The sequence below is a fragment of the Acomys russatus genome, chromosome 5 (genome assembly GCF_903995435.1).
Source record: "Acomys russatus chromosome 5, mAcoRus1.1, whole genome shotgun sequence".
Taxonomy (NCBI): domain Eukaryota; kingdom Metazoa; phylum Chordata; class Mammalia; order Rodentia; family Muridae; genus Acomys; species Acomys russatus.
This window is the reverse complement of record NC_067141.1, coordinates 13,594,138-13,605,749: the sequence shown is the minus strand read 5'-3', so window position 1 is coordinate 13,605,749 and position 11,612 is coordinate 13,594,138. Positions and strand designations below refer to the sequence as shown.

The following is an 11,612-nucleotide window of genomic DNA, read 5'->3' as shown; positions in this document are numbered from 1 at the left end:
TTTTATTCAGTGTTCACAAGAGAAAGAACTAAAGACATAACAGATCATAGGTATTTTTCTCTTTTTAGTATTCCAGCAAACTCAAGCTTGTGTACACTTCAATACCATCTCATTAGAAAATAAGATTATAGTTTTCACAGCCTTTTCATTAAAGGGAGGAAATGTGTGTATTTGCTATTTTGCAACTGCTTGCCATGTCAGTCTCAGTGCTTATCTCAGGACACTGTGTGTTGTGTTCTTGAGTAGGTCAAAATGTTTACCCAGTACAAATATATACCTGAAGTGGTCAAATAACACTTTCCATAAAATTTTTCTAAGATTATAGTTTTAACTTTAAATAATGGCTACAACTAACCAACATGCAAAAATTCTCATACTACACAGAAATTGATCATACAATGCATTGACCACCTTACTGCATTTAAAAGTCTTTATTCTGTACTGAACTGTATTCCCAATCAGCCTAAGCATACAGGATCTGCTTAGAGCAGAGCTGACAAAGACAGGAAGAATCTGAAGACCATCTGCATGGTCACCTGGGAGCAGAACAGGCTGAGTGTAAGTGACTGTCACACAGTCCACCCAGTCACAGTTGAGCCTGCTCCCTTTCTTTTCATCCAGGGAATACGTGCACAAAGGCACCTGCCCAGAGTCAAGTAAGGACCCCTTTACAGGGCATTCTTCCAAAACAAATAAATAGCTAGATAAAATGAAAGGGGTAAATTAGAAAACTTATAACAGAAACCAAAACCCTCTTCAGAATAAGAGACAATGTCTATGTAAAGTTCACTCCAAAAAAAAAAAAAAAAAACCTAGTTTTTCCTTGCAGTTTGTTCCCAAGGATTTGATTTTTATTTTATTGGGCACAACAGGAACTAAATTATTAATAAAATAAAGGCTTGTTTATTTTTTATCTTGCTGTGGATAATTTGTACAAAGTTTCCAAATTCCTGAAACAATGGAAAATGGGTCTTTGATGGTGGGAGCAGGATGTCAGGTTCTAATGAGTATCTCAAGGGTTTGTCTGCAATGTGCTTTTTGTGAGTGCCCATGCTGGGAAAATGTTCTCAGTAACATGAAGATGCTGGTGCACTTTTCCTAGTACACAACTTCTTACACAACCACATGCGTTACATTCATAGACAGATTTACAATTTAAAAGAAAAAAAAAGTTCTCTCAATAAAATTAAGGGTTTTTGTTTTTTTCCTTTCTTTTTTACAAACTGTAGTTCAACCAAAGTTCTCCATCTCCTCATGCAGATACACTCATTATCTCCAGTGGGTGTGAAGCAGAAACATACTTGGGCACAGATCCCACAGGTTCTGGCTCACTCCATGCTGCATATTCTGCTTTGAATACCACACTAACTTTGGGGCCATCTCAGACCTGATGCCTTGGTCTTTTTGCTCCTTAGATGTGTTTGTTTTCATTCATCCTCATCATCGTCATCCTCCTCTCCATCAGACAGGGATGTACAAGGCCGGATCTGTCTGTAGCGGTCAAGCCATTTTTCTACCATCTGTGTGACCAAGGGGTGGTTTCTCCTCCGAGAGCTTTTCTGCATGGCCACTAGAACTCCCCCTTCAGTCACGCAGCAGTCCAGCCACTCTCTGAGCAGTTTCTCTTGCTGCTCCTCATTACCTAGCTTTTAGAGGAAAATGAAAAAAAGGCAAAGTAACACAGAAGGTCAGACACTTGGTAGGAATAACCTGCAGCTACTTTGATAATGAAAAAGTAAAAGCAAACAACCGTTTCTATCTAAATTCAAGCTTTCATCAGTTGTTATCAGTAAAACCCAAAAGGTTGTTTGTGGTTGAAATTAGATGAGGATATAGCATAGCCTTCCTCCCAACACCCTAGAAGGGCATTTGTTTGACATGCCCCTCACAAAAAAAAGCCAAGAAAAGGGATGACAAGGTAAGTTCACTGGGTAAATTACATTTGGGCTAGAACTGTACATGTTATGGCCTATGAATTCTTTTCCTTGATACTGTGCTTTTCAGTGTTTTGTGGGCATTATATATAATAAACAGCCAATAATTTTCTAGAACATGGACTTTCTTGGTATTATTTTATATATATCCTCAACTATCTGCCTGCCTAGTTTACACTGCTGTCACCCCATGTACTCCTATGTCTCACTGGACTCTGGCTCACTCAAGAAGGCAAAGCTCTACTCCCCTTGCAGTGTCTTAAAATTCTCTAACTGGATGTGGTAGCTAGCACACACCTTTAATCCCCGGCAAGCACTGAAACTGAAATCCTGTCTCAAAACAAAACACATCTTAGAAATCTGCCAAGACTAACACCATGGCAGCCCTCTCCCATCTCTATTTAAGCCACAAGTCCAGTAAGCTGCCTTTCTAAGTTTGAAAAGGTCAGCCAGAAAAACACTGACTGGTGCTTACAGAGAAAAAGCAGTTCCCATACCCACTCACAAGTGCCTTAGCCCTGCAGCTGCTAAGGAGCAGACGGTTGGTTTCTGGTCACTGCTGAGATGAGTTAGCATGCTACTTACCTCCTGAGCAGAAAGAAAGTGCACGTGGAGGAGCTTCCTTTCACTGTCAACCAGAGGCAAAAATGTGATGGTGACATCATCATCAGTGTTCAGATTAGCACCAGCACCTCGGTTGCCATAACCATCATTCTCCATGGCAACCAGAGCAGAGAAATGGCCCCTTGTATATCCCAGAGCAATTGGACTTTTCCAACAGAAACTCTGTTCCCACAACAAAGGCAAATAAACTCCTAGAAAAAAAAGAGCAAAGGAGGAAGTGCCTATCCAACCCCCCACACCCCTGCTCTACCTGCGAAAATCTGACCCTTCTTCCCATTAATTATTGCTTTGAGGGCACAGATAATATAATCATAGTAAACAAGCCTACTAGAGTGCTCTTAAGTAATGGCTTACCTTGAAACCGAGTATATCCTAAAGTTTCTCCCCGGAAACTCTTATAATATTTTACTCCATAAACTATAATTGGTCGTCTAAGAATATGTGCAAGTACAAAAATGTGTGTCTGCTCCAAACTTGCTCCAGGCTGTACACACACAAAAAGAAAAGACAATTTTTCTTAAAAACAATTACCAGTCCCAAAAACTGCTGTGTAAAAAACAATACTATCTTCAGTGTACTATCTCAATCCATTTCCAAGAAGAAACGGATTGTCAAATTAAAGAAATTGACTACCCAAATAGCGAAGTCTATGAATAAGTATTCATATCCAAACTCATACATATGTGTGGATAATTACTTCTAGGCGTCCCTTGCTATCCATTCTTAGCATGAATTCTCCCATCTCAGAAAACGGGTTCAGATAGCAAGGGACAGTTCACAAAATGACATCACTTACGCTTACTGTAAAAGACCTACCTACAACAAAGTGTTGCTTTTCTTTTCTTTACTGTGTACTGAGTTAACTAGCAGTCTTGCTGAATTGGATCCATCTTCCAGCTATAAGCACTGTAGTAACACATGACCCTGAGATACCTTCTTTGACACATTAGCACTGTGGGCCCTGCACAAATGGCCCAAACAGGACAAACTTCTCGTCTAAGGTTTCAGTGAACCTAGTTAGACAAAGTTATTTGTTCAGAGTAGGCCAGACTGTGCTTTTTCCCTTACCTATAACCTATGTGAGTGCAGTCGTGAGGGAACAATATAGACAATTTCTTTCTCCAAGTCTGAGAGCTCAGTTCCATTCTTTAGTTGCCTACTGTGAGCTTGAACCCAACGACTGGAGCTACTGTGGAGGACGGTAAAACACATACAGCCTCTGATACTGAGGAAGAACAAGCAACCTGGACTGTAATGCATGAAAGAACCCTTAGTCAAGCAGCTGAGTTCTGCATTGATGCTCTAACAAACAGTAGTCAGCACCTCGACAGAACCCAAGCTGACCGAACACACGGCAATCATGGTCTGATCAGACGGTCTGAAGAACTCAACAATGTGCATTACAACTCTTTCAAAAAATGAAGGAAAACAAACAGCAAAGCTTGATGCAGCCTTACCTGACTAGCTAGAGAGAGTATAAATGCCCAGTCTTCTTGCCACTGTTCTTCCCTTAGAGAAAAATGTAAACCGAAGCTCTGAGAATACCATGATTCCCAGTCTTTCCATCGTGTGTAAAACCTAGCAAGCAAAAGGCAAACAAAATCATAAGTGCTAGCTTTGAACCAGCAGTATACTACACTGCCCCAAATATTTAGGATTACAAGAGAAACCATGTTTCAAAATACCAAAACATCCCCCCCCCCAAAAAAAAATTAGTGTAGGTCTTTTGGGGTATTTTGGTTTTTTGAGTTTCTGTCAAGAAATTAATGCCTACATTCTAGTACCAGACACATTTTAGCATATCTCCAGCCAGAATCAAATTCGATAACTATCTAACTCTAGAAAAGCGAAGAAAAGTTTTATTTTCATTTAATTGTATCTATTGGCTTAATAAATTCAACCCACTTAAAAGTCAGCAATAGTGCCACACACCTATAATCTCACACTACAGAATTTGCAGCCACCCTGGGCTATGCAGTGAGACTCTTAAAAACAAAGACTGTCAAAATGTCATTTGAGGTATTAGACACAAAGATGACACATTTCTCCAGCGATGTATCACTATGCTATGTGTAAATGCAATGCCTCAGAAACACACCACCATGTTGTTAAGAATATGAAGATCACATGGGTCCTAAGAGGACATGCTTGTAATCCCAACAGCTGACAGTTAGAAAAGGATCAGGAGCTCAAGGATCATCCTTAGCTATATACAGAGGTTTTGGCTGGCTTAGGTATTTAAGACCTTATATAAAAAAACCAAACTAATAAACATCACCACTTGAAATTGTTTTGTTTCGTTTTTGAACAAATGAAATCTCATGATTACATGATAATCTTTTGCTGTAACTAGAAAACCAATCCCTTCTTTATATTTAATACCCTTTAAGATGGTTTTCGTACAATAAATTAGGCAAACATAAAAATTACAATGGGTCAATGGGAGTCTGAAGCAAAAATAAAGTCTGTTCTTTCACATCAGGTATACAATTAGAGACAAACGGGGTATGGCAGCACACACCTGGAGTCCTAGTGTGTAGGGAGCTGAGGCAGAAGATTTACAAGTTTCATATCAGTTCTATACAAGTTCCAAATCCATAGAATTCCACAGACTAGGAAAATTACTTGAAGAAATTACCAATGTGATGATACTAGAATCAATGAATGAATGATTTCATGGAAATGAATCTAAAGTGCAAACAGCAAGCTAATCTGGTATTGATAAAGTGACTGGCACATAAATCAATGGGAAAAAATTGAAAGTCCAGAAACAAATCTTACTTTATAGTCAAATTTTAAAACTTTAAGACCAGAATTTCACCAAAATTGTCATGTTGTCATCCAGAACAACAACAACCAGCAACGCCCTCTGAAGTAAAGACAGCCATTTAAATGTGAAAAACTGCATTTCTCTCTAATGCATTTAAGTTACAGGGGAAAAAGCAAAAGACAAGAAAACTTCAGCAGAAAAATTTAGCCTGTCTTTCAAGTAACTTAATAAAGGGTTCTGTGAAAACTAAGCTTATAAACTTCAGAGTTTCTAAAACATGATGTTTGTGGTGATTTGAATAGGAATGCCCCATAGACTTGTGTGTTTGAAAGCTGGGCCCATAGGGAGTGGCATTATTAGGAGGTGTGGCTTGGTTGGAGGATGTGTCACTGTTGGGACAGGCTTGAGGTCTCCTATACTCAAGCTATGGCCCGCATGGCACACAGTCTCCTGCTGCGTGCAGATCAAGATGTAGAACTCTCAGCTCCTTCTCCTGCAGCATGTCTGTCTGCATACTGCCATGCTTCCCACCATGACAATAACGGACTAAACCTTGGAACTGAAGCTAATGTTTTCCTTTATCAGAGTGGGTATGATCATAGTGTTTCTTCACAACAACAAAACCCAAACTAAGACAATGTTTCAGAGATTTAATTCTTAATTGATTAAAAAGTATTTTCAGAGCTGGAGAGATGGCTCAGTGGTTAAGAGCCTGTCTTGCAGAAGACCCAAGTTCAATTCTCAGCACCCATATGGTGGCTCACTATGCTCTGTAACACAAGTTCCAGGGGATCCCATGCCCTCTTCTGACTTCTGTGGGCCCCAGGCACACATGTAGCACAGAGACATACATACAAGAGAAACACTAATAACATGTTTGAAAAAATACACAAGCATTTGTCTTTCACAATAGTTTAGTGTTCACAGAATATCTGAACGTTTGAAAGGCAATAAATACAGTTTTTAAAAGCTTAAAGGAAACAATTTTTTTTAAACTGGCAATGCATAGCTGGAATTTTCTTTTAAAATTTATTTGTGAGCTGGCAGGTAGAGGCACAAGCCTTTAATTCTAGCACTCAGGAGGCAGAGGCAGGCAGATCTCTGTGAGTTCAAGGCCAGCCTGGTCTACAGAGCAAGTCTAAGACAGCCAAGGCTACGCAGAGAAACCTTGTTTTGAAACACCCCCCTCAAAATAGTGTGTGTGTGTGTGTGTTGTAGTTGATCTGTGTGAGTGTGTGAAACAATGTATAAAGTAAAAACACAACTTTCAGGAGTAGGTTCTCTCCTTCCACCATGGGCCCTGGAGTTAACTCAGGTCGACAGGTGTGGCAACAAGTTCTTTTACTTATGGAGCCATTTCACTGGCCCAGAAACTTCTTAGTTAGTACTTAGTTATTTTTATGAATGAGACAGCTCTAAATTAGCCAGAAATTAAGTAATGATTGCAATCAAAACTCAAACCGAGAGAATTCTTTAAACTAAACATGCTCAAATAATTATACACACACACTGAGATCAAATTCTCAGCTCCTAATGCTAGTGGGCACATAAGGACCATCAACCCAATGTATAAACAAGTGGTACAGGCAAATTTAGATTAATATTTGAAAAACCAATTCCCTGTCCATGGATTCTAAGACTCAATATTATCAAAGCTGACAATATTCTTGCCATCAATCTAAAAATTCTATGCAAAAACAATCAAAGTCGTGGCTAGCTTTTTGTAAAAACTGTTAAACAGACCATAAAGTTAAACACACACACACACACACACAGAGAGAGAGAGAGAGAGAGAGAGAGAGAGAGAGAGACTGACTCTAAAGGGCGCAGAATAGAAATTCTTCAAATAGAAGTACTGATACTTCTGATGGGAAAAAACAAGAGTCTAGAGAACAACAATCTTTTCAGTAAACGGTACAATTAGATTTCCAGAGAATTAAGAGAGCTCATAATAAATGGATCAAATACCTAAATTAAATTAAACCTAAAACTATAAACTAAAAATGAAAACTATAAAATTGTTTGGGTTTTGGGCTTCTACAAATGTGATAAAACACGTCAAAGACTGGGACAGGAGAGATGGCTCAGCGGTTAAGAGAACTGCCTGCTCTTCCAAAGGTCCTGAGTTCAATTCCCATCAACCACATGGTGGCTCACAGCCATCTATGATGAGATTTGGTGCCCTCTCCTGGCCTGCAGGGGTACATGACTGCAAAACATGCAGGGGCATTCTCTTAATTAAGAGTCCTTCCTCCCAAATGATTTTAGTTTGTATCAAGTTGACAAAACACTAGCCAGCACAGGCCTTTAGCTAGAGAAGATATTGTTAACCATGACTACAATAACATGTATAATTTTAAAAATACTGACAAACAACACTTATTAAAACTATGACTTTAGGTCTAGCGTGGGCTCAATGGATCCAGGTTCTATCCTCAGCACCCATACGGCACATACATTCAGGCAAAACACCCATTCACACAAAATAATAAAGAGCAATTTACATTTAAAAAATTATTTTTATCCCTCAAAGACATCATTAATCAGAAAATAAAAGCCACAGACAGAAGAAAACATTCACAGATCTAAAGAGGGACTTGATACATAAAGTGTGTCTGCAACAGAAAACACAACTCTCAAAGATTGAGCATGAATGCTGGAGCCTAGCTTAGTAGTAGATGCTTGCTTAGCATACCTAAAGCCCTGATCTGAACACCAGGCACCAAGGCATTAGAAAAAGATGGGGAAATTAGAGAGAGAACATTTATGAGTGAACAATAAATTAGCACATGAAAAACGTTCAGTATCACCATCCACAAAATAAATACAAATCAAGCAACAGTAAAGATACTTCATGTGCACAAGACTGTCTATAATCAGAGCAATAACAAGTATTGGGGAGTTCACAAAAGTGAACTCTTCATATAATGCATATGTTGATAGAAGTTTAAAAGGGTCTGGACATTGTCAAATACAGTTTGGCCAAGCTGGGTGTGGTGGCGCACACCTTTAATCCCAGCACTAGGGAGGCAGAGGCAGGTGGATCACTGTGAGTTTGAGGCCAGCCTGGTCTACAAAGTGAGTCTAGGACAGCCAAGGCTACATAGAAACACCCTGTCTCAAAAAACCCAGAAAGAACTATTGTTTGGCCATTTCTCTAGAAAAGCCAAACTGGAAACAACCTAATGTCCTTTCATTGGTAAATAACTGATAAAAATATTTGTCTATACTATGGAAGATGCTTCAGTCATAGGCCAAATATTTTGTGATTCTATTTATATGAAATGTCCAGAAAAGAGAAACATACAGGTATAGGAAACAGTAATAATTCCCTGTAGCTAGGGCAAAGTAAATCAAAAAGAGAGATGAGTTCTCTTTTGGGGTGACAAATGTTCCATCACTCTGTTGCAGTGGTGAGTGTTATATCTGTAAGTTAAATAATAGGTAGTGAACAGTATGCTTTAAACACCTTTTAGGGAAAAAAGTACTTTAAATAAAGCTACTGTTTTAGAATATATATTACAAATTCAGCCTTATAGTTTCTGAACATTTTAGTCTTGCTTTTTAGTATTTTGATTATTTTATTTGTGGCAGCCCAGTATTAACTAGATGTATCCATAGAGGGCATAACCATATATGGACATATATGTCCAAAAGAATTCTTAGCAGTCTACACTGAAAAATATAGCTTAACATTACTACCAAATAAGCAGTAGTTACTCTAAAAGATCTGTAATCATTTTTCCCCTTATTGACAGATTAGCCCTACCTGTTCCTCTAAGAAACTGGACAGATATTTTAATGAAATAATAGTCAGTTTTGGTCACCAATTTTACACAATCTATAATTGCCAGGGAAGGAAGTCTCATTCAATGAGGGACCAACCCTCAAGGCTAGGCTAGCCTGTATGGAATTATATTAGGCCCATTCTGTGTAGCACCACTTCCTGGGAAGACAGCAGGAGTATATACAGTGGAGCATCAGCATGCATGCACTGACTCATTGCTTTCTTCTCTTGACTATGAATGATGTGACGTGTTGCTCAAATTCCTGCCACATTGACTTTCCCACTTGACTTTTAAAGATGGACTTTAATCTGAAATTGTGAGCCAAATATTATTAAATAGCTTTTGTCAGGGTGTTGTGTAGTAGTTTCCTCTGTGATGAGCAATCTTTCATCTTAGAGGGAAATTTAAAACCAGATTATTTACAGAGAGATGAAACAAAAGGATGTTCTAAGGAGAGGAAAATCTGTTAAGACAGGTAGTTAACTCAAACTAGCTTCAGAAAGTCCCTGAAAGTGACTAGATTCACTAAGCCCCTCTCTCCCAAAGAGAATATAAACCGTAAAGATTGCTAAGAGAGGACTCAACAAGCCCAGTTGCCTGGAAGATGCAGAGTCCAGCCAAACTGCCTATAAGAGACTCGGACCAACTGAGACACCTGGAATGAACCTGTTGAGCTGCTTTCACGCTATGCATGTGCTCCAGGGTTCCAGTTTTCGTGAGCTGCCACCCACGCTTGAGTCATTTCTAGTCCTAAAGTAACCTCCAACACACACTACCAATAAAACTCATTGGTTCATCAGGCTTTACTTTACTTTCATCTGTGTGGGCTCCTTTTCTGAGGTGAGTAGATGGATGCTGCATCTCCCCAGGAAAAGTCCATCACACAACACCAGGTTATTTTATCACAGTAACAGGAAAGGAAAATAAAAACTAGGACAATACTTTATACTCAGCCTTGAGAACATCAGCCAGCTCAGATAATGGGTATCCAATAGAACTGCACAGCTACAAACACATAAAGGCATAAAAAACAGCCTAACCAGCAGGGCAGTGGTGATGCATACTTTTAATCCCAGCACCCGGGAGGCAGAGGCAGGTGGATCTCTGTGAGATTGAGGTCAGCCTCTGTCTCTTTTAAAAAAAAAACAAAACCAAAAACCCACCCCTAACCAAAAATGATTCAAGTTCACATAATAGACATTGCTTTCTTATCTCTCACTAGGAACTTTAGAAGGCAGAAGATAATCTTCCCCACTTGATTTACACTAGGCAAATTAGCAACTCAAAAAAGAACAGCTTTAAAGAAGGAACTACACAGTGATATGTTGGCTCTTCCTCTCCTGACCTAGATCAGGACCCAAGTTTCCCCACCACTCTTATTCTGCCATGTAATAGTCATGTGTTGAGCTTAATGAGCAAAGTAACAGTAACACTCCATCTCTTCCCATTATAATCTTTAGCCTGACTCTATGCCCAGGATAGCAAAAGGATATCTCTATGATCCTTGCTTTCAACTGAGCTTTCTATATGAACTCAAAAGAACACCAAGCAAAGGTATCTTGTGGCAGAGATTCTAGAAGATGGCAACAAGGCATACTTCATATCCTGAGTCCTGTCCACATAATGGCCGCGTTAGAATCAAGACAACTAAGAGCTGTGCTGCAAAGCCGCAATGCTATCATCTCACGTTGTCTTTCTCTAACCAAACGTCCCTAGCTAACTCATTTACGTGCCTTTACTACCTCTTCCCACCCTTGCACTAGACTAACAGAAGAACCTCAAATGACTCAGTCTGGTTCAAATAGAAACATCAGAAGATGACCTACTACCAGTTTTAAGCAACAGGCAGAATAAGCCCCAAATGTCTTTTAAGAATTAAAGAATAAAAAATAAAACCTTCTCAAGTAGGGGAAAGAGTGATCAACTACTAAAATTCACAATTTATTTCTGGCCTCACAAAATAAAGTCAATTACTACCAAAGAAAAACTACCCATCTGTCCTGGGTGATATATTTGTATGGAGCAAAATTTTTTGGGACAGGGTCTTTATACATAGCTTTGATATCAGTTTCCCTGGTACTTCCATCTCAAGTGACATGGTTGGGGTTACAGAGGTATACCACTATGTCCTGATCCATGCTGCTTTTCAATCAAGATTTGAAAGGTGACAAGATTTACCCCAGTTCAGATTTGGCTTTCTAGCTAATAAACTAAATTTCATCAGCAAGAGGAATATTGCATCTTACAGGGCAATATTACATTAAACTTACAAGGCAGATCTGGGGGGGTGGGGGGAATTAAAAAAAAAAAAAACTGCCATCATAGAGACCAAATCAATCACATCCTATGGTATAGGAAAGACTGACACACAGATGCAGAAGCATGCACACACACAAACTTAACAATAAATCTTTAAAAAATCTTTTTATGTAAGAAGGGCTAGAGAGATAGCACAATAATTTTTGTTTGCTTGGATTTTTGTTGTTGTTTTTCCAA

At 39.0% G+C, this 11,612-nt stretch overlaps 1 protein-coding gene across 2 annotated transcripts in view; it reads right to left on the bottom strand.

The window, feature by feature from the left end:
- Positions 1–1,192: 1,192 nt before the first annotated feature.
- The window catches only part of Zranb1 (zinc finger RANBP2-type containing 1), a 60,855-nt gene continuing 50,435 nt past the window's right edge, over positions 1,193–11,612 (bottom strand). For both annotated transcript variants that reach the window (XM_051145462.1, XM_051145461.1), the window contains 4 exons: positions 4,016–4,136; positions 2,913–3,042; positions 2,520–2,749; positions 1,193–1,646 (listed from right to left, as the gene is read on the bottom strand). In XM_051145462.1, the coding sequence (XP_051001419.1) occupies positions 1,428–1,646; positions 2,520–2,749; positions 2,913–3,042; positions 4,016–4,136 (700 nt within the window). In that variant the 3' untranslated portion in view covers positions 1,193–1,427. The remainder of the gene's footprint in view (positions 1,647–2,519; positions 2,750–2,912; positions 3,043–4,015; positions 4,137–11,612) is intronic.